The sequence below is a fragment of the Eurytemora carolleeae genome, unplaced genomic scaffold (assembly GCF_000591075.1).
Source record: "Eurytemora carolleeae unplaced genomic scaffold, Eaff_2.0 scaffold2200, whole genome shotgun sequence".
NCBI lineage: Eukaryota > Metazoa > Arthropoda > Copepoda > Calanoida > Temoridae > Eurytemora > Eurytemora carolleeae.
In genome coordinates, this window is record NW_019398117.1 from 1 (window position 1) to 24,930 (window position 24,930).

At 30.9% G+C, this 24,930-nt stretch overlaps 1 protein-coding gene across 1 annotated transcript; it reads right to left on the minus strand.

Annotated features, from left to right (window-relative positions):
* Positions 1-444: 444 nt before the first annotated feature.
* On the minus strand, positions 445-17,770 carry LOC111716839 (bicaudal D-related protein homolog; the record flags this gene model as incomplete). The annotated part of the gene is given in 11 exon segments (XM_023492334.1): positions 445-500; positions 4,389-4,499; positions 4,832-4,927; positions 5,633-5,770; positions 6,013-6,133; positions 10,010-10,096; positions 12,558-12,640; positions 12,884-12,982; positions 14,452-14,506; positions 15,083-15,138; positions 17,675-17,770. Coding segments are annotated over 11 exon segments (914 nt in total), but the record flags the coding sequence as incomplete, so codon positions are not given.
* Between the last annotated feature and the right edge of the window lie 7,160 nt (positions 17,771-24,930).

The following is a 24,930-nucleotide window of genomic DNA, read 5'->3' on the forward strand; positions in this document are numbered from 1 at the left end:
TATAAAAGATAATAATAAGAAATAATAAAAACAAGAAACTGTGGAATGTTTGTCGTGTTAGTGTGTTCTTTTAATGGTAAAATATCTCTCATATTTTGGTGATTGATGCATTTCTGAAAATGTGCATTTTAAAGATGTATATATTGCAAATAACAATTACAAAATATTAAGTAAACTTTTAAAAGAACAAAAAAGAGGACAACTATTTTTATTAAGTTGTTACCGGATGCATAATTTAAAATAGGTGAACAATCCCTTTAAATAGCATTCAACAAGATTTACGTCTTGAATTTATTATTATTAGATTCGTTCTATGCAAGGTCTATTATTTGCTCATTATGTAAACCATCAAGGAAATCTATATACACGATTTAAAACAATTATTAAACCAGGAAGCAGGGAGTATACAAGATGAAATAAACTAAGATAATAATGATACTTCACCTGAATGTATCTCTCTCCTCCTCGGCAGATTTGAGTTTGATTTCTGTGAGGGAGAGCTGAAAAAGACCAGAATTATTTTTGGAAGAAATATAAAAATTGCCTTGAAACAATTTTTTTAAGTTAATATTTACAAATTATCTTTTGCCCTGGTCATAATCTGAGTCCATTTCTTTCTCATTTTTTTATTTTTTCATTACAAATTTATTTTATATTTAAATTTCTTTCTTTGTTACTTATTAACACTTTTTCATGTTGATTTTATATTTATTATATCGTTAGAACTGAACCCCGACCAAAATATATTTTAAAAAATGTGGAAATATAACGCACGTACATTTGATTTACACCGAATTTAAAATTTTTATTTTATTTTTTTGTTGCCTCTCAAAGTAAAAAAAAATAAACAAAAAATAAGATGTCTGTTTTATTTATCAGAATAAGATGTTTTCTATATAATTCGAAATCACTTTTGAAAAAAATTAACAAATGTTTTTTATTATTTTTGTCTAGTTCATTATTATTGATATATGTTATTGAAGCTATTGCAATTATGTAATAATTACAATTTTTCGCCGGTTTTTATTCTGTTATTTTAAATTAATCTTTAAAAAAGATGAGTTGAAGTAATTTTGATACCGGAAACCCGAAATTAATTGACAGTTGATCAGACGACTTTACATATATACATATCTCTGGAAGTTTTAAATGCTCAAAAAAGGCAGACCACAATTTGGAAATGACAGAACTAGGGCTATTATCTGAATATCGTTTCATCAATTATATTTGTAAAATTAGATTAAGTCTTTCTGATTAGAACTGTGCAATACTTTGTTGTAGGAAAAGTAGTATTTATTCTCTAATAGAAAATAACACTAGATGAAGGATTTGAAGAATTTGAAGGGTATCGGTCTAAATGAATAATCACTTCAAATCCTTCTTATAAAAAGATAAACAAACAAAGAGTGCATCAAAAGCCATGAATTGCAATATTGTATTTCACATAATTGTACATATTTTCAATCCTCATTCTTGTACAATTTCAACAGAAAAAACTCAAATTAAAATTATAGGATTTACAAAGATGATGTAAAATTTATTATTACTACAATATACAAGTAACAAAATCAATTAAGATTTTAAAAATGTCTGATGTGAAAAAGTGTATTAAGAATTCAGTATATTCCATCTTCCATCTTTAACTGTATATATTTCAGTTTCCATCTTTTACTGTATAGAAATATGAATGAAAATTTATTGCATGTATTTTAAAAAGTAGAAATTTGTCATTTTCACACCATTAGAATATAATATGCAAAAATTGCATACTGTTACAAACAAATTATTCAATTAAGGATTTTTACAAAAATTTCTTACAATTAAGATTTTCTGTGTCAACTTTATAAGGAACCATGAGTTCTTGTGACTAACTCTAATTTTCAAATATATATATATGGTGTAAACTTTTGATATTTGAAACTTAAACTATTGGATGTAATAGGATATATAATCTAAAATATCAAAGTTTTACGACATTTGGTTGCAAAGATTGAAGGATTAGAAAATCTGAGTTTGTGGCGAAAACTTAATTCCTTTGAACCAACCAAATTTTAATCAGCCTTTAAGTGTACTTTTAGTGTACTTTTAGTGTACTTTTAGTATACTTTTAAATCTAGAGAAAAAAAATCATTCATTTCTAACTGCTTCCTTTAAATTTCATGCTCGCTGAGACCGGATTTATTGAATTTGAGCCAGGTATATAGAGACGGTTCAAGACCACGTTTATCTTGAATCAGAATTTAAAATAAGTATTTGAATAGATGGTAAGTTGTTGAGCGACTTAGCTCAAATTCACTAAAGGAATTGAGTCTTTGATACAAACTCAGATTTTCTAATACCTAAATCTCTGTAACCCAATGTCGTAGACCTTAGATATTTCAAACTATGAATTCTGTTGCATCAAATTATCTTAGTTTGAAATAACAAAAGTCTACAACATCAGGTTCCATAGATATAGGGATTAGAAAATTTGAATTTGTGGAAAAGACTTAATATCTTAATATCCCTGATTTTTTTTTGTTAAATTTCAACCCCCCCCCCCTCCCATTCATCCAATTCTGTTCTGTTAAAATATTTCGTGACTGGATATTCATATTGTTTATTGTTTATATAATGGTATACACACTACACAGTGACATTCTTTAGTATTTCATAACTTTCATAACCTTTTTTACATACAATGTATATATATATTAAATATATCATATTAAAAATGTACATAAGAATGCATAATTATGCATTTGTGAGCTTATTTCATATTAAACGCGTATTACACGCTTCTATGAGTTCTTTTTCTGGAATCCTATATGACCAATTATCAAGGTGTTTTGGTACATATTAAAAAAATTGAGTCTTTGGAACAAAATCAAATATTTAAACCTCAATATCTTTAGAACTCGATGTTGTAAACCTTTGATATTTCAAACTCAGATTATTTGATCTAACCGAATTCATCGTTTGAAATATCTAAGGTCTGCAACATTTGGGTTCAAAGATATAGTGATTAGAAAATCAGAGTTTGTGGCAAAGACTCAATTCCTTTAGCTTGGAAATATTCTGCTATTTAATGTTTCTGAGGGTTTATTGTTTATAGAAATACAGTAGTGACCAGAAAATAGTGGAAATATTGACGTATTTTTTCTCTTTTCATTCTGGAAAACCACACTAATGGTTTTGGGATTTTTGCTATTAAACGTTTGAAGATGTTCAGAATTTAGAGCTTTTGCGTCATAAATCACAGGATCAAGCATTGATCTTCATCATAGGCAGACCTTTGGATTAATTTAATTCTTTTTTGATATCCCGTGGTGACGGTGTTCATACCCAGCATTAATTGAAGGATCAAACAAAAAATTCAAATCAAGGGCGGCTTCAGGATTTAAGATAGGGGTAACCTTCCCCCCCTCTATTGCTAAAAAGTTCTATTTACCCTACTAAAATTACAGTTTCTTTTACCTTTTAACGATAAAAAAATATTATGGATTGAATTTTATGCATTAACTTTATACATATCATTATTATTCTAATGAGGGAAGAATTATTTTTTATTTCCTGCTATTATATTATTGAACTTTTAGTAAATAATATTACAGAAATCATGCTAATTTTTCTTGCAAGAGACTACAAAAGTATACCATAAGAAGGATAAAAGTAAAAAAAGGAATTTTTGTTTAAAATAAAAAAAAAATTCCTCCCTTCTTCCAATCAACGATAATATAGTTTTCTTGGGCCGCTTGAAATAAAGACGTTTAAAACACTGTTTTTCTAAATTGAGGAAAGCCTCTTTGGGTGCATCGCCATTCTTTTCAGCTTGACCAACTTGTTGGTGGTCATATCTAACCTTTTCCAGGTCAAAAGCCTTCGGAGTAATGACATTATAAAAATAGAGGGGTGTTCACCCCCCCCCCCTAATTTCACTCAGGAGGGACTTCCAACCCCCCTCTGAAGCCGCCTATACCCACATTGGATATCGAGATCATGATTTTCAGATTAACGATACACAACACAAAAGTTCTTATCTCAAGAAACCTTCTAGGAGATAAGTAAATTCAAATATCAATATTTAAAGATACATTTCATAATACAATAGAAGAATTAAAACATTACAACGTTTTCTGGTTGCTATCATAGTCTAAAAGCTATTATACTGTTTAAATATACTTACTTAGCATCAGTCAGATGAGTGTATGCATTCTCACTATTGGCATGCCGAGTAGCCCTAGACAATCTCAATTCTGATCTGAGAGGGTGTAGTGCTACTCTGCATAGCACTGGTGAGAGTGCACACACTCTCATCTGACTGGTGCTACTCTGGATAGCATTGGTGAGAATGCATCTCGTCTGACTGGTATTTATTTATAACAGTGTATTTGCAGTCAATGTCCTACCTTGCTCATAATTTCCCTCATTTCTTCCTCTCTTGTTTTTGCTTCGTCTTCCTTCTGCTTGAGCTGGCGTTGAAGTTTCTCCAAGCTCTCGCTGGTCTTATGCAGGTCAACCTACAAACATTCTTATTTTGAGCTAAGCACAACATTTTTTAGTTCGATTTGAAATTTACGTTTTATTTAAAATTTTTACAGAATCATCGTTTTTTTGTTGTTTTGATTTGAAACATTTTCTAAAATTTTACACGCTCAACAAGAAAATGGTTTCGAAGCAACTTTTTTAATTTTGACCTTGCTTTTGACTGAATTCTTTTCATATTGACCTTTTCTTGACCTCTACTGAACAACCTTGACCTCTACTGAACAACCTTGACCTCTACCGAACAACCTTGACCTTTAATTGAACAACCTTGACCTTTAATTGAACAACCTTGCCCTCTACTGACCTCAAGTTTGAGCTTTTCATTGTTATCTGATCCACAAGCAATACAGCAACCTTTTGCTTCCTTCCTCAGCAGATCATGCAGCAGTCCTCTTAGCTCCTAAATATACAACCATGATATTGTATTGTAAAAATTACAATGTATATCTCTGGTGTCTGTTATTTGTCTGATTGTTTGTTAGTTTCTCTGGATGTCTTTTTGTTTGTCTGGATGCCTGTTAGTTTGTCTGGATGTCTGTTAGTTTGTCTGTTAGGGTGCCTATTATTTTGTCTGTTTGACTCCTGAGGCGGAACTCTGTAGTGACTGAACTGCAATGTTTAACAAATTACAGATATTCGGGGACTCGTTTATTCTTGCTGGGATCCATTTATTCTTCATTTATTATACATTCATTATACATTCATTCATTCTTTATTCATTATACATTCCTTCATTGTACATTCAGTATACATTCATTCATTCTTCATTCATTCATTCTTCATTCATTCATTCTTCATTCATTCATTCTTCATTCATTCATTCTTCATTCATTCATTCTNTCATTCATTCATTCTTCATTCATTCATTCTTCATTCATTCATTCTTCATTCATTCATTCTTCATTCATTCATTCTTCATTCATTCATTCTTCATTCATTCATTCTTCATTCATTTTACATTCATTCATTATACATTCATTATACATTCATCTAACAAAATTCATAGTTTGAAATATCTAAGGTTTACAACATTGCGTTGCAAAGATATTGGGATTAGAAAATCTGAGTTTGTGGCAAAAACTCAATTCCTTTTGTTTTCTTTTACCTGGAGAACAGCTGTTAATGATCCTGGTCTAAGCTGCTGACCATCCTCGCTGCTGCTACAGCTGCTCGTCTCTAAGCTATCGCCGGAGCTACGCCGCTGCTTCCCCCTCTGTCGAACCAACAGCACGAGGTTTCGTAGCTAAATATTTTTATGATTCAAAGATTTTAAAGTTTAATAATTTATCATAATTTCTAGATTCACTGACTAAAGGTTGCACATCTGCAGGGAAGGTTAATTACTAAAGATATACATTATACATGGATATGACCTCCTCCATTAGCAGGTCAGGTCAGTCAGGCTGGTCAAGTACCTGATGATATGCAGAAACGACCTCCTCCTTGAGGTCAAATATAAAAGAAAGGTCAGGGGAGGTCAATTACCTGATGATATACTGAAAGGACCTCGTCCTTGAGGTCCCCAATGTCTAGATGTGAGCGTGAGGTGAGGTCAGGATGATCATATTCAATATCCTCGAGATCCTCGTCAATATTACTGAACGGTCTGAATATTAAATATATCATAATATATAACTTTTAAAATGTGTACAGTGATAACCAAATCAATCTGGAATAGGAAGCCGACTTTTAAACTCAAGTTATGACTTAAAATAGTCTAATAAACATAAAACATATCTCGACCATGCAGTGCAAGCAGACTAATTTCACTTAATAAGAAAATTTGCAAGTTATTATTAAAACTATTTGCTTTGTAACAACATCAAATACACTAAATTATTGATTTAATGTCGTCTCCCTTATCCACAGTTGTCTGGTTCTCACTGTAATAGCATAAATATATAGATTAAGTTTACTAGGCTTTCAATTCTCTTAAATGTCTGATTTTTTCTTTGTAAATTTCGCGGATTTTTCTGGCTTTTAACCTGAATGGAATTCTTAAATTTCAATAAGTCCAATTTTTTCAAGCACAATTTTTCAAATTCAGAATTTTGGATACCAACATTCAACAAACAAACAAATAGAAAGACAGGCAAATAATATACAATATATATCTAGATTATTATCAATATTTAACTTATTAATATACTGATAGTAAAGCAATAAACAAAAAAGTAAAACTAAACTTTTTTTTATTAAACTGAGCATTGCCATCTGTATTATATACATAGTTTAAAATTATAATTTATGTAGATATATATTTCTATCTAACGATAGGTTTTCAGAACATCGCAGCACTCCTAAATCTTAGAACACTATTCAGGATGTTGCCCCCCCCCCCCTCCTTGTTTTCCGCCCTTATTCCTAGGTTTATATACTTATATGGACTCATGAATTCCTTGCATCTGTGTAAACACAATTTGTAAATTCAAATTTAAATCAAAATATTTATAAAACACCCATTTAAAATGCCTTAAAATGCTTTTATAGTTTAAAAAGTTTAATGTTGGAAAATCTTATTTTCGAACCCTTATATCATATGCAACTGCAGATAATGGAAATCATGAAATCTGTCAGCACAATTAGTCAAAATAATCAGGTATCAAATGTACTTAAGAGGTACTTTGTACAGATTGTTCTCGAAAGGTAGTTTTAAAAAACATGTGGCGAGCAATGTTTCTTTGTACATCATAAAAATATTGAGTTAGTTCGCTGAACCACCTAAACGCCGTGAAGTTTACTTCTACAGGACATGGACAAACTCCAAATCATCGATTCAAAATACGTGGTTGAACCGTCTTCAGATCTAGCTCAAATACGTGGTTGAACCGTCTTCAGACCTAGCTCAAATACATGGTTGAACCGTCTTCAGACCTAGCTCAAATACGTGGTTGAACCGTCTTCAGGCCTAGCTCAAATTTATTTAATGAAGATTTTTTCCTAAACTTTTTAACAATGTTTGTCTAAGAAAGAAACCATAGGAAGGCGTAATTCTGAATGCACAAATGTACAAAATATACAAATATACAAATATACAAATATAAGTTCGGATAAAAAAAACAACAAAAAAACACAATATTTTGTTCTGGTTGGAAGCAATAACGGTATTTTATAAAAATTAATATTTTTTCAAGACAAAGTAAATGTTTGCCAATTCAGTGAACCAACTCAATGATATCGATGAAATCAAAGAAATCAATGAAATCAATGATATCAATGAAATCAATGATATCAATGATATCAATGAAATAATGAAATCAATGAAATCAATGAAATCAATGAAATCAATGATATCAATGAAATCAATGAAACTAAATTTATGTTTACCCACCACCATAGTTTCAGTAGAAGTAAATATTTTCATTTACATGATAGCGCCGATTGAAGGATTCATAAATCTAATTGAATAATGAGATAGATAAAAAGATAGATATTGCCGCCATACTATTTCTATTGGTTCAGAATAGACAACAAACACATGACTGAACCCTGATTGGATCAGGCGCTAATGGACTCGGCATATAGGAGGGCAATGGAGGTTTAAAGGTTTAAAGGTTTGAATTTAAATGGAAAATGGAATATTCCAACCACAATTCCTTTCAGTTTAAGAAAATAAGATAAAAAACGGACAATTGAGAAATAAAAAAAGCATTAAAAAGATGAAAATCATGAATATTGCTTGAACGTTATAAAAAACATGTCGGATAAAATGCTATGGAAGGGGGATGGTTAAGGTTGGAAATGCCGAATTCAGTTTTCCTGAGAATAGATTTGTATATTGTGGGTGCGGGTCTTCTAGAGTTTAGAATCCAGGTTGATTCTACAGTTAGAGATAGAAACTTATAAAAGAACGGAACAGGCTCAGCTTGTTTAAAAATGGTTAATCTTATTCTGTTCCCCTGACCTCAACCGTTCAGAGATTCGGACATTGAGAGGTCGGTCAATTTTTTCATTCAAATATTACATATATAATAAGATAATGAATTTTACTTCTATTAAATTTTGCATATCCATTGACATCTAAACAATAATGTGGAAGATATCTTTGTTTTTCTAGCTTCAAAAGTATCTAATTCTGAGGACTTTTCTCACAGAAATACGCATGCAAGAAACGATTGAAAATAATACAGTTTTCAATCGATTATTTATACATGCTGAATCCGAATTTAATGAATTTGAGCCGCGTCTCAAATCCGCCAAAAACCGGTTTTAATTAAGTACAGTCTTAAATCTTGAAACATTGAATACAATTTTAAGTGAAATCAACCAAATATTTGAGCCGCGTCTCATATTTAAGCCACGGCTCAAATTCTTTAAATTCGGCCTCAGATCTATAATTTATTCTTGATCTGTCAAATATTTAAAGGTTTTCCTTGTGAATCGAACATTTTAAACGGAGAGTCAATTGATATTACGACTACAGTCACTTTAAAAAAACCCTGTCCAACAACGCATTTGTTGGATAAATAGATAAATGTTTTGTCCTTTCCTTTAATTTTTATTCATTTTCCTTAACTCCCCCTACCATCCCTCCTATCAATTTCCCACATTTATTTCATTATGATTCTCAATATTAATAAATAATGAGAAAATAATGTATACTCCAAATGTACTCAATATAATTCATTTATATCCAAATATTCTGTAACTAAGTTCTAGCCAATGAGAGTAGAATAAAGGAGTTTTGTTTACACTTTATTGTGACGTATTAGGACAGCTGAGGAAGTGTAAACAATACCAATAATTGTAGACTGGAGAGCTTTTAAATTTTTACCAAAATATAAATTCTACTAAAGAGTTTTCTAGTTTACTGATAGAATGTAATCCCCCTATTTCCCTTCTCCTTATTTCTAAAACTCGTAATGTATAAAACCCGTAATTCATGATCGTTCATCAACGATCGCAATCCATGAAATTGTACATCAACGATCGTAATCCATAATTGTACAGCATACATCAACAAACGTAATCCATAACTTTACAGCATACATCAACGATCGTAATCCATAATTATACAGTATACATCAACGATCAAAATCCATGATTGTAGTACACAGTACAACTTATATCAACGATCAAAATCCATGATTGTACAGCATACATCAACGATCGTAATCCATAATTATACAGTATACATCAACGATCAAAATCCATGATTGTATAGCGTACATTACCGATCGAAATCCATGAAAATACAGTGTACATCAACAATCGAAATTATATTTGTACACAGTACAACTTATATCAACGATCAAAATCCATGAATGTATAGCGTACATCACCGATCGAAATCCATGATTGTACAGCGTACATCAACGATCGAAATCCATGATTGTACACTGCACAGATTACAACAACAATCATATAATCCAAAATTATACATCAATGATCGTAATCCATGATTGAACATCAATGATCATAATTCCTGATCGTATATCAACGATCATAATCCAAGATCGTAAATCAACGATCGAATACTGACCTCCGTGATCCGTTTAAACTCTTCTCTGAGTCTGAGACTTCCATCTCTGTGAGAAGGGATCTGTTCCCATGAGGACTCAGGGACGTACTAAATATACTAAATTAGTTCTCAGCTTTAGTTAAGACTAATTGTACTAAATTAAATTTAAAATTCGGTGATGGTAATGGACCAAACCTCTGTAGAGTAAAAAAAGTAGATGTTAGTTCCACATTTTATTAAAAATATAATTCGGTCTTTGTTGACCCTCGTCAGTTCTAACGATATATAACCATTAAAATCGATAAAAAATTTTAAAATCCACAAGTAAATAAACAAACAAAAAAGATCATTTAAACAAATTTGGGCTTTCAAATGGACAAAAGGGAAACGAACTCAGATTATGAGATCGAAAAAAGATAATTTGTAAATATTCACTTTTAAAAAAATGTTTTAAGACAATTATTATTCCTTGAAATTGTTTCTGTCACGTCAGGAAGATTAAAAACAAACTGTTTAGATGTATGTGTATAAAGTAGTGGTGGGGGTCGATCTAATTAACTAACTTTTACGCGTAAAGCTCTATAGCTAAAACTAAATATACTATTATGAAATTGTTAAAATATTTTTTAAATTTTTTTATCACATTTAATCTTTAAAGCCTTAAATCCGAACAAAACTAAAATTTAGAAAGTTTTGTGTATAACGTTGATAATCCCAATTTTTTTACTCACACTTTACTGAATATACTAAAAAAAATAGCCAGTTGTTAAAAATGAATGCTCTAAAGAACATGAGTAAATAAGGGAGCCAGGTTTTAAAAATTAATGCTCTAAAGAGCATGAGTAAAAAGGGGAGCCAGGTGTTAAAAATGAATGCTCTAAAGAGCATGAGTAAATAAGGGAGCCAGGTGCTAAAAATGAACGCTCTAAAGAGCATGAGTAAATAAGGGAGCCAGGTGTTAAAATTTAATGCTCTAAAGAGCATGAGTAAATAGGGGAGCCAGGTGTTAAAAATGAATGGTCTAAAGAGCATGAGTAAATAAGGGAGCCAGGTGCTAAAAATGAACGCTCTAAAGAGCATGAGTAAATAAGGGAGCCAGGTGTTAAAAATCAATTCTTTGAAGAGCACGAGTAACAGGAACTAGTAGGAGGGATGGATAGAGTAGATATAAGTAGGGAGGGACAAGGTAGAATGGGAGGGAGGAGAGTAGAGAGGGGTAAAGGACAGAGTAGAGAGGCGCGAGGGACAGAGTTAAGAGGGAGGGAGGGAAAAAGTAGAGAGGGAGGAGGGACAGAGTATAGATTGGGGGAGGGACAGAGTATAGATTGGGGGAGGGACAAAGTAGAGAGGGATGGAGGGACAAGGTAGATAGGGAAGGAGGGACAGAGTAGAGAGGGGTGAGGAAGGGTCAGAGTAGAAAGAATTATGAAAGCGAGTACTCGAGTGGGTTGATTTATATAAAAGACTTAATTCCTGTGACGACTGACGAGGGATAACAAGATTTGAAGTAGAGACAGAATTTAGACCAATGAATAATAAAGCAGGATTAAACATGTAACCCTGTTCAGCAGGAATGTTTGCGCTATGCTTAGTATGTTGTGCACTTAAAGAAATGTGACTTTGTGTCTGCATTTGTTACAGGGCTATACAAAAGCAAAACTTTGTGTTTAATCTTATTGAGAGAAACAATCTCAAGAACGGACGAAGGTTAACCCAGACCGAAATATATTTTTAATAAATGTGAAACTAACATCTCCTTTTCTTTTACTCTACAGAGGTTTCCTCAGGTCTCGAATTAGTTTGCACAATTAAGAAAATAGTTCACAAAAAAACATGAATTCACGATTTTTTGCTCTTTAAAGGGACTCTCCATGTAAAGATAGCAATGGACGATTCACAACGCTTAACCTTTATCTGATCAATAATAATTATGAAATCGTTGTTTTTTCTAGGTTTAACATGTTTCATTCTGATCATTACTGCTTATGATATTACTTGATCAGACAAAGCTTTCAAGGGGACCGTTGTGAATCAGGCATTTGAAAATACGCGTGCAGTCTCTTTCATTATCCCACCATTTTTCATCTCATGTTCAATAGAAACTCTGTGTAATGTCTCTGAAAGTCTAATATTCGTTGTCTCGTAGGATGAGTAAAACGTTTAGAATAGTAAATCTACGGTTACTTTCAAAATAAACCAGTCAAGTGTGAATTTATGTATTCTTCAAAACCAATCATTCATTAAATCAAGCTTTTCTCTCATTAATTAGAAAGAACGAACTGTTTGATGGGACTGTTCGGAAAAATCAAATGAGATGTAAATAGGTTAGTTATTAATTTATATAAAGATTAATAGAAATATAACGTTTCGTAAAAAATAAAAAAATGTTTACACATGTTGATTACACCATGCCTCGTTGAACATGTAAAAATAACGCTACCTTAGATGTTTGCGACATATATAACGTAAGAAGACTAAAACAGTTTTTAAGGTATAAATATTCAAATTTGAAAACATTCAGAACTTTGAAAATGCATTTTAAAATACTTTTAAGTAATTTAATTTTTACCTTCTATACATAGTATCTAGCCTATCTGCTAAAGATGAATTTGTAGATTTTAACTCTTCTATTTCTTTACGGTGTGTTCGAATCTAAAATAATAATAATAATAATGATAATGAGTAAATAAGGGAGCCAGGTGTTAAAAATCAATTCTTTGAAGAGCACGAGTAACAGGAACTAGTAGGAGGGATGGATAGAGTAGATATAAGTAATAATAATAATAATAATAATAATAATAATAATAATAATAATAATAATAATAATAGTAATAATAGTAATAATAATAATAATGATAATGATATTAATAATGATAATAAGAATAATGATCGTACAATGCTATCCTGTTCCCTGGATTCCTTCTCTAGCATAACGATCCTGTCAGCGCTCTCGTCTAGCGTGCTGGTCAAACCGTCCCGCTCTGCGTACAGGTTCTACAGATACAGTACATAAGTAAAAGAGTCGTGTCGGTAAAATTTTTGGCGTCTTGCTGGCACAGCATTAATCACAGACGGTGGGGCGAGTATGAGGCCCACCGAAAGCTTGGTGGAGGGTGAGACCCTGCCTAATGGCTATATATTCACAAGCTAAAGGGACTATAAGACCTGATTTCAAGAATTGCAAAACAGAAAGCAAAAATCCAGGGAATGGCAAAAAGTAGGCACAAAGAAAAAAGAAGAATAACGAATCTTTTAACAAAAGGAAAACAGAAAAAGAAAAAGAAAGAGAATCGCAGAAGAATAAGAAAATAAGTAAGATAAGGGGGGAGGGGGATCAATACTTGCCGAATTTCAAGTCATTTATTACAAATGCAATTCTTAATGACAGAAGAGTGTTGGTGGGTGTATACTGTTTATTTAGTTGTTTTGAAGCTTGTGTATACTAACTTTAAATCGGGTATCAATTTGTTTAATATTTTTGTCAAAGTTATAATGAAAATCATTTTATTTACAAATAAAAATAAAATTCTTTTCCTGACATCTTCCAAATTTTGAACTTGTTTTCAAGCATTGTGAAATGCAATTAAACCCAATAAAAATTATTACTATTTTAAAGATTTTTTCACACACAAAGATATAAATACATATATAAATGGTGTAGTTTAAATTTGTTTAATTAAATTTTTGAAAATTCAGGTTTCCAAAAGAAAAGAGAAAAATATGCAAAATTATGCACAAATAGACGACATTGATCATTACTCATTACATAACATATTTATCATTTCAGTCATCGAATCCTTCAACATATAAATTATTCGTTTTTGTATTTAAAAGTTCTTGTATTTAAAAGTTCTTGGATTTAAAAGTTCTTGTATTTAAAAGTTCTTGTAAAACCGGAACTTTCCATGCATGTGCCAATGGGACATCAAAATAATGCCGGACGAAAAATGGCGCGGTTCTGATAAATAACAAATAAACGCACTGTGGACAATTTTATTTTTGACGTAATTTGCAGTTCAGACGAGATGCACCTTCCCCCGCACTCCTCGTCAATAAAATTCTAATAATGGGGTTTTATAAAGAAAATTACGATATTCTAATAGTTGATATAAATAAACGGTTGATGGAGCAACGATAACGGACACAAGGATTAATCGAAAAATTGATTTTGAAAATAAAAACAATTTAAAACTTTTTTGTCTGTATTTTTGTATTTTTGTATTTTTGTATTTTTGCATTTTTGTATTTTAGTATTTTTGTATTTTTGTATTTTGTATTTTTGTATTTTTGTATTTTTGTATTTTCGTATTTTTGTAGTTTTGTATTTTTGTATTTTTGTATTTTTGTATTTTTGTATTTTTGTATTTTTGTATTTTTGTATTTTCGTATTTTTGTATTTTCGTATTTTTGTATTTTTGTATTTTTGTATTTTTGCATTTTATTAAATTTTGAAAATTTCTCACCTCAATTCTTCTTTCAAGATCTAATTTCTTCTCCATCATTATATTTATTTCATCCCTGGAATTTAAAAGAAAAAATTTAAAACAAAAACATTTTTGGATTTATTTTTTCAAGCATTTTCGTAATATATAAATTTATAAGAATTGTTATAAAACGGACTTCTATTTTTCAGAAAGAAATTGAGTCTTTGCCACAAACTTTGATTTTCTAATTCCAATATTTTTGCAGCCCAAGATGTTAGACCTGAGGGATTCGATATTTTAAACTGTAACTTGTTAGATCAAATAATTTAAGTTTGAAATTTTAAAGGATTACACCATCAGGTTGTACAGAAAATTTGAGTTTGGAAAATTTGAGTTTGTGGCAAAGACTCAATTTCTTTGGTTTCTCTCTTAACAGTCTTTAGTTATTTCTTATATTGTTACTCAGATTATTATAAAAATTCTTTTGTACATTACTTTAGTTTTCTAATCCTTATAGCTTAGCAACCTTAGATATTTCGGAGAATGAATTCAGATAGATCATATAGTGGTGAATGTTAGAAATTACACCATCAGGTTATACAAATATAGGGATAAAAAAAAATTAAGAGTGGTTAGTTCCTGTTTTTAATAATTGTATTTTTGTTATTACCTCAGAGTTTCTAGATGTGTCACATGTTCAGTCATAGAACTTTTCTTCATGTTCACCTTTAAATATAATTCATTAGTTTATAATATAGTTTGGGATTCCAGCTTGGCCTGAAAACAAAATCTTGCGATTAAAGACAACCCAATCAAAATTTAAGACTAGACGTTAATGAGGTGCATGAGTTATGATCGGACTTCTATACAGACAAACAAAAAGATAACACTACTTTATATATATTTATTTTATGATATTATGTTATATTATATTATAAAATCCGCGAACTTTTATTTGTTATTGTCTTACAATATACAAAGAGAAAATGTTCATAATTGAAAATGATTTCCTTGGATTCGGGGCACGTAACATTCAAAATATGTCCATGGACCCTGGGCACGTTATACAGAAAATACTGTCCATGGACACTGGGCACGTTATATAGCAAACAATTTCCAGGGGCCCTGGATATTTATGTAAAAAATATCATGGACCCTGGGCACGTTATAAAGCAAATAATGTACAGGGACCCTGGATATTTATGTAAAAAATATCATGGACCCTGGGCACGTTATACAGCAAATAATGTCCAGGGACCCTGAACATTTATGTAAAAATATGTCATGGTCCGTGGGCAAAGGATCGGGTGTACAGAAAGTGTCTATTCTTTACAGCATATCAAACTTAAGAAATTGCACTGTTAAAATTAAAATTAAAAAGTTTTTAATTATGACTTCGACTCCTTTTACTAAAGAACTATTTATAAAGAACAAAATATTTTGAATTTCTAATATGTAACTGGAGATAGATTTGCTATCCTCACACTTGTGCGTAAAATCTAAGCTAGAGGAGCTTTGAGGTCACAAACTCTAACCAGTAATAGCGCATAAATGAATTGAGTCTTTGCCACAAATTCGAATTTTCTAATCCCTACAACTTAAAAAAATATTGGCGTAAGCCTTTGGTATTTCAAACTTTGATAATTTAAACTAAGAGAATTCATAGTTTGAAATATCTAAGATCTACGACATTGGGTCAAAAAGAATTTGGGATTTGAAAATCAGAGTTTGTGGCACAGAATCAATTCCTTTGCCTTTCTGTCACGTTCAGTGTGACAAAACGTACAGTTATTGATTCCTTATTACATATTATAAAGCTTATCTGTTAGAAATCATAAATTAACCATAAATAAGATTAGGAATATGAATATGAAACCCTTCAAATTTTGTAAAAAAGAAAGCAAATGAAAAAATAAATTATTCCTTTATCTGCTACTCACGGCCCGGACTAACCAGAGTGAGAAGCATTCATATTTGAAATTAAGCGTTTTTTGATCTAATAGACAATAATCTTTTAATTTACGGATTTGCTAGTACTTTACTATTTTAATCAAAAAGTAATAAAAAAGCTAAAAAATTATGTTTAATTAGTAAAATTGTGATCGGCAGTCACAGCTTTCTGGAATATTGACTGAACATTTAAATCCACGTGTATTTATTCAAAAAATATTCGATGATCCTTTCCTAGCAGGGATTGCGGATTTTTCAGTTTTTTTTTAATATAGAAACCCAAGAAATATAAAAGACAATAATATAAAAAAGACAATATTCTTAATGATTCTGATTCATTCTTTTGATTTATTTCAATTAAAAACATAAATTAAATCTTTCCAGAAAGTTTTGAATTGCATGGAATAAATTTAAAAAACTTTTTAAAAAAATAATAGTTATTAATAATAATAATGTTTCTGATAAGAAAAAAGGAAGTTTAAATCATATAAAAAATCATGCTTTGTTTTTCATCATTGCGTAAAAGTATAATGAGGAAGGTTTTACTTTTTTATTGCTTTTGTCTCAAAGGATAAGATTGTCAACAGCTTCATGGCTCTTGGTTTTATTAATTAGAATTGCAACCCCCCCCCCCCAGTGCCTTCCCATTTATATACACCCTCCCCCTTTGCACTTCGCTATGAAAGATTTAAAAAAACTTTTAATCAATTTTATTTTAAAATGTGAATTTTAAAAGCGAATTTCATTTTAAAATGTGGATTTTAAAAGCGAATTTTATTTTAAAATGTGAATTTTAAAAGCGAATTTTATTTTAAAATGTGAAATTTAAAAGCGAATTTTATTTTAAAATGTGAATTATAAAAACAAATTTTTTACTGAGAAATACTTTTTCTTGTTAACCTATTCTTCTCATTTTATTCATAATTTATTTAATCTGTTTTAAGCTTCGATTTGAATTTTTAGTTGCTGCTCTATCTGAGGCGTTTTCTCTGTTCATAAATTATCAAACATTAACAAAAAGTGTTCGCTAATTTATCTTTTTTTTGTCGTGGATTAAAAAAACGATTTTTCTTATAAAAGGCAAAATATTTGAATCTTTTCCCCAAATTCAGATTTATTAATCCCTTTATCTTCGCAACCCAACGTTTTAAACCTTAGATATTTCAAAATAAGAATTTTGTTAGATTAAATAGATTGAAATTTCAAAGGTTTACACCACAGGTTGAAAAGATATAAAGATTATATAAAAATTAAGTTTGTGGCAAAGACTCAATGAACCATATATTTAAATAAAAAAAAAACATTAAGTTACCTGATCCCGCATAGATTGTAGTTCACAGGTTAATGATTCCTCAACCTTACTACTCTAAAATCATAAAAAAAATTATGAAAATAATAAAAATAATAATAATATATTGTGGATCATATAATAGGATGGTATTAAAATAAATGGCAATCAATCAGAATCAGAATATAGGTTTAATTTCCAAGTGTCCATTCATTTGTAGAGCGGAATATTTGATTGACAATGGTACCCTTTAAACCTTTTTATGAGGAGGGTATCGTTGTTGTTTTTAAAGAGAACACCCAGATAGGAATGAGAAATTTTCTTTATATATAAGGATAACTCATTCATCCTTGATCAGGCAAAGCTTGTTATGGTACTGTTGTGCATCGGATAACCAGTGGGCGGAAACGTCATGTGTGTGTGTCTGTACCAAAAAGAGTGTGCGTAAATTTACCGAACCGAAGGCGTGTACTGTAGGTATATACAGTACATACAAACCTCGGTATTTGTACAGTCCAGGAGAGTACACTTGTTTATTATTAATTGTTTACTTAAAAATAAGTTTAATATATACATGTAATATATTATTTACATATTTAAGTCAACACTATAAGCCAAATTTTCATTCAAAGAATATAACTTGAATAAAGTTTACAATAAATATAGTCGCTATTCTAGCTTAATTATAAATGACGACATTGTTCTGCAATTTCATGTTGTGTGTCTGTACCAAAAGAGTGTGTGTAAAGTTTACCGAACTTTTCTGCAAAGCAGTGCGATTGGCTTTCTCATGCCAGACCAGCGCCATTTCCTTTCCCTTTATTTCTATACCCTGCGGATAACCCTTTATCACCGGAGGGTTTTTTAAAGAAAGTTTACTGCTACTTTGATAGAAAAGTAATAATAGTTTTAATTCATTGTTTTTGTTATTTTTACAAAATTTCTAAAATAAATAATGTTGTTTTAGATAAAACAGGGATTATAGAATTCATAAATACCATTCATTCAATCTTTATTGACATATTTTTTCATCTTTGTTCCGAAAATAGAAGAAAGTTTTTAAAGAAGAAACATCGCCATCATTTATTCACAAGAATATAAGTGAAAATAATCAAAATTTGATCCATTTAAAGTTGGAAACTTGAGTTTAAATATTTTAAACAGATATCAAACAATTCAAACCCACACGCAGCCCCCCCCCCCTTCATGCGGGCAGTCCCCCCTTCCCACCTCGCCCTCCCCCTCACCCCTTTTCACAGAGTAAAAAATTGGAACCTCTTTATCTTAAATTTTTAACGTGAATAAAAAATACGATGTCCAATGCTAGATCTCGAATTAAAGGGACTGTAAGTATAAATTTAAGTAATCATCCATGCAAAGAAGACAATGCCCGATTTACAACGGTACTCTTGAAACTTAATCTGATCAAAACTGTGGAAGATAACGTTGCTTTTTTAACTCGAAAAACGTGTTTATTTTGTGAGTTTCTTCATTGCTTCTCGTAAAAACGAAATGCGAAAGTCACTTTCACAGAGAAACCGCAAATGTAAATTAAAATAAACAGTTTAAATAAACAAAAAACATAGATATCTAAATAATATTTGACCAGCCTAAGCTTTCAAAGGTCCCGTTGTAAATCGGCCATTGTCATCGTTTCATGAAGGGTTTCTTGAACTTAAGCTTACAGTCCCTTAAAGGTTAAGCTATGTAGCTCGATTTCAATCAAAAGTTTGGAGCAATGCGCGTAGGCAGGGGATGCCATGAGCCCTGCGATATGGTTTCCGAGCCACTGGATTCACCCATGAGTATTTAAAATTACCTGACGCTACCCCTATCCTTTAGATAAGATCTTATAGAAGTCATGTATACAAATTTTTAGAATAAATATTTAATATTTCAATAGTTAAGCAGTGTTTATTGGATATTTAAAAAACAATGCAGACAGAGGCGTATTCAAGGGGGGGGGGCTATTGGGGCTAAGCCCCCCCCCTGGACCAGTGAAATCTATTGATTTCAGGGGGTTTTCATGTCTCAACGGGTGCTAAGCCCCCCCCCCTGGAAAGAAAAAAGTTAAGCCCCTCCTGTACAAATTCCTGAATACGCCCCTGAATGAAGAACTATTTAAAGATATAATATTTTTTAAAAAAATGTTATTCATTACTTCTATAATATCTATTCTAACGTTTAGGGATAAAGCCAGGTCATTTTAGATACTCATTTGAGAATACGGAGGCTTGAAGACCATTTTGTGAGGCTCATGGCGGCCATGCAACCCCTGCCTCATTGGCGTAGCGGCGCACCAAATAAGTATTTCACGCTCAATAGAACAATTAGACGTTGACAGAGCTGAATAGAGAAGAGTGGGTGGGTCGTGTGAATTAGAATATAATCATATTAGAATTTCATGATAAATTCTGATCTGTGAGCTGAGATATTAGCATACTTCGCTCCTTCTCCTGTAACCGGGAATTCTTCTCAGTATCCTAAACATGTATTATATTTTAATAATTATCCACAAATGTAAATTTTTGAAAATATTCATTAATTTTTAGATTCGTTAATTTATAAATCACAAAATAAAAAAGTTTGAATAATTGAGTTGAAATTCCTAACACAAACGTCAAACAAAGGAATTATGTCTTTGCCACCAACTCAAATTTTCTAATTCCTATATCTTTACAACCTGGTAATGTAAACCTTTGATATTTTAAGCTTAGATTATTTGATCTAACAGAATTCATGGTTTGAAATATCTAAGTTCTACGACTTGGGTGAGTTTGCGGCAAAGACTCAATTCCTTTGTCAGCATTGATTAGATATTTCTCCAAATACTCCTTTTTAAAAATTACATCACTTAACAGTTTCAAACTCCGACCTGAATAATAATGCGGAGGTTGTTTATATCCGCCTGTAGTTCCGCCACTCTTAGATCATATTCTTCTTCCGCCGCATCCAGCTTTTTCCGGAGTAAATACTTTTCCTGTTCCAGTACCTGGATATCATTATATCATCATTATCATCATTATCATCATTATCATCATTATCATCATTATCATTATCATTATTATCATCATTATCATCATTATCATCATTATCATCATTATCATCATTATCATCATTATCATCATTATCATCATTAACATCATTATCATCATTATCATCATTATCATCATTATCATCATTAACATCATTATCATCATTATCATCATTATATACATTATATCATCATTATCATCATTATCTTCATCGTTATACAAGTAAGAGAAAGTTAAATAATTTTAGAATGCTAGCTCTTAAAATAAATCAAGAAGCGTGAAATTTGATACACAGAAAAATGATGAATTTGCACAATAGATATATTTATACTTTTTTCTTCATGCAACAACTTGAAATTACCCTAATGTGCACTTTAGTATTAAATCTAATTTCACAGGAATAACGCAAAAAAGCTTATAAACATCCTGGGATTTAAAATTTTCTTTTGTTGATTTTAATTTTTTACTAAATTATGTCGTTATTTTATCATTTTATCATTTATTTGATCATTCGTATCTTATTTCTTCATTATTCCTCATTTCATTCATCATTCATTCAACCTTCATTTATTCTTTTAATCTTCATTCATTCAACATTCATTCATTCATCCTTCATTCATCCTTCATTTATTCATTTTATCTTCATTCATTCAACCTTCATTCATTCATCCTTCATTCAACCTTCATTCATTCATCCTTCATTCATCCTTCATTTATTCTTTTAATCTTCATTCATTCAACTTTCATTCATTTATCCTTCATTCATCATCCATTCATCCTTCATTCATCATTCATTCATCCTTTATTCATCCTACTAATCTTCATTCATTCATCCATCATTTCATCCTCAGATTGAACTAAAGAAATAAGAATATTCAAATATAAATTCAGAATAATTTGGCGGGAAAATGCAGAACAAACGTGAAAATATACATTGAATGTTCCCATATGCATTAAGTTGTCCTTGCTCCTCCTCCCCCCTAACATCCTTGTATTCTTGTATCCTTGTATCCTTGTATCCTTGTATACTTGTATTCTTGTATCCTTGTAACCTTGTATCCTTGCATCCTTGTATCCTTGTATCCTTGTATCCTTGTATCCTTGTATGCTTGTATCCTTGTATCCTTGTATCCTTGTATGCTTGTATCCTTGTATCCTTGTATCCTTGTATCCTTGTATCCTTGCTAAAATGAAGATATATTCTTAATTTCTGTCTAAAAAAGTTTTCTATTGTCAATTATAATTGTAGATTATGAAATATTTGACGGAAATGTTTTTTTAAAGATAGATAATGTCGAAGATATCCTACTAACTGTTACCCGGAAAAGAATCTGAAGGGTACTGTTGTGAGTCGGACTTTCATCTCTAAAAAATTGAGTTTACGTCGATAGAATTTCCTCCAAACCAGAATACCGACAATTTGAAGCCAATTTGCATTTCTTTCAACAAAATTTGCAAATGGAAATGGAAATGTGTTTCCGCATTGATCTTGCACACTTCACCAGGACTGTGTCACTGTAGACGTGATTAAACGATTATTTTTGCAACAAATGATGGGACCAGCTGTTCATAGAAGTTTTGAACTATGAAATAAACGGAATAATTGAAAACTTATCAGCTCTGATCTAATATAGAAGTTAAATATATTGGTATCTGTACAAAAAAAAAGTGTACATAACGTAGCATATCATTTGTAGAATACACAATATCAGATAAAAATAAAGAAATTTTGATATTCCTTATGCTGACATGTATTTCTATTGAAATGTCAATCATGCCTGGATAAACTGTTTCAATATTGTTATCAGAACTGTCAAATTAATACAAAATCATTTCGACTTTACATATGTCCAATCTCCATTCTCTAAACAATTTCACATGCATTCAATTTTTGTGTGAACAACTGTTAAAAGAAAATGGGGAAAATTCTAAACACGAAAGACATAAGGTTTTCTTATTCCTCTATTTTTAGTATATCTATTAAATTTTATATATTTGCAACATGATTTCTATAGTATTGAAAAGTAGCCCACTTTTTATCATTAAACCCATTTTGTATCATTAAACCCACTTTAAAGTGACTTTAATCGTACTTTTTAGAGTGGCGTGCTTGATCTATCTATATGTCTATCTATCTATCTATCTATCTATCTATCTACCTATCTATCTATCTAACTTCTATAATTTATAAACTGGTGTGGTTTCCACACTTCAGGAACTCTTAGTTTAGTTACAATAATTTAGCCTTCAGCTAGCTGGGGTTTAGGGCGTATTGTTCGGGGGAAATTTTAGTTTTTCTTATTAACATTCGGTTTGGTTCGGTTAATATTATTTGATTTGATTTCATTTTGTTTTGTTTTGCTTGGTTTTATTTGATTTTATTTGATTTTATTTTGTTTTGTTTTCTTTTGATTTGGTTTGGTTTTATTTGATTTGATTTGGGTTGATTTTGTTTGATTTGCCTCGTATATTTCATTTGGGAAAGTCTGGTTTTCTTTGGTTTGGTTCTGTTGGGGTTGGTTTGGTATGGTTTGGTTGGGATTGGTTTCGTTTGATTTAGTTTGCTTTGGTAAGATTTGATTTTGTTTGGTTTGATTTGGTTTGGTTTGATTTGGTTTAGTCATTTTCAGTTTATTTTAGTACAGATTGGTTTTGCTTGGTTTGGTTAGGTTTGGTTTGGTTTGGTTTGTTTGGTTTGGTTTGAGTAAGACTAGAACACAAGTTTAATTAACCTGATATAGGTAGTGGTGTTATGTGTATGGTATGTATATAGTGATGGTACGTACTAAGTACGGCCGGGTGAAGGTTGATTTTTGTACGTGTGTACAAAGGTTGTAAAATAAGGTTGCTTATTCTCGATGCGCTCCAATTTAAGTAAAATGTCGTCTCCTTGTCATTGATAGATAGAATTCACATATGATGTCACCTCGCCTCTATTATCAGTGACATAATATATAGATTTAAGTGCAATGTATTCAAAACAAATACAAAATATTATGAAATATTAAATAGACATGAATGGGTCGAAAAATAATCGATGACTAAAAGTTGTAGTATCTAAATTATATGTTTGAAATTAATTTGATTTTTTACGATACGAGTCGTATTTTGCAACTTTCTGAATGTGTGTGAACGCTACAATCTTCAGTATGAGTGGTTTTTAATAATTTCTCCTGATAGACGCAACAGATAGAAGTAAGATTAGTAGCAATCAAAGGCAATTACTTTTCGCCGTAAACCCCTTTCATTTCTCCATTTCAGAAATTTTCAATTGTGGTTCCTCTAAAATAGTAACCCAAGCCTATTTCTGCATACGGAAACGCTTTAATTAGTAATCAGGATTAAAAACTTTTAAAGGTAGAAAAAAAGAAGATATATTCTAAATTGTTGATCCGACATAAGGTTTATGTCCGTGTGTAGGTCTGTTAAGTCCGTGTGTAGGTAGGATTAGTGGCCGTTTGTATGTAGGTGTGTGTGAAACACGTTTTCCATGGTTGCATTCATTGAGAACATCTGGTTCAAACCAATACACCAGGACAATATGACAATATATCAATTGTCGGTATCTATATTTTCTTTTCTTTTATGTTAGTTCTTCTTCTTCTTCTTCTTCTTCTTCTTCTTCTTCTTCTTCTTCTTCTTCTTCTTCTTCTTCTTCTTCTTCTTCTTCTTTCTTCTTTCTTCTTCTTCTTCTTTATTTTTCGACAATAATCTAGCTTTTTTCTCTTTTTCTTGCAATTCTCATGAATATATTTTTTCTTTTTACATTTTGTTTTTGTTGTTCTATCAAATTAATAATTATATTCAAAATTCTTTAGTTCCCACGGGGCCACGCCATAATACCATATAACAATCTAAATTTGGGTTCGGCCCCGTTTAGTAAACAAACAAACAAACACCCAAACATACAACAAACTGAGCAATAAATAAAGTTGAGGTTGGTGTGGAAATGTGTGTGTCCTCCAAGTGTGTGTATAATATATCCTGTTACACATCTTATAATTACAAGAGCGTGATTAACTGACAATTATTACCATCAATTTCCCTCTACTGTCTATCTATCTATTTATCTATCTATCTATCTATCTATCTATCTATCTATCTATCTATCTATCTATCTATCTATCTATCTATCTATCTATCTATCTATCTATTTATATGAATCTTGTAATATTAAATACTAAACCCTTTTTCTGATTAAAAACAACTTTTTAATTTTTCGAAAATTATTTTGAAATTAAATGC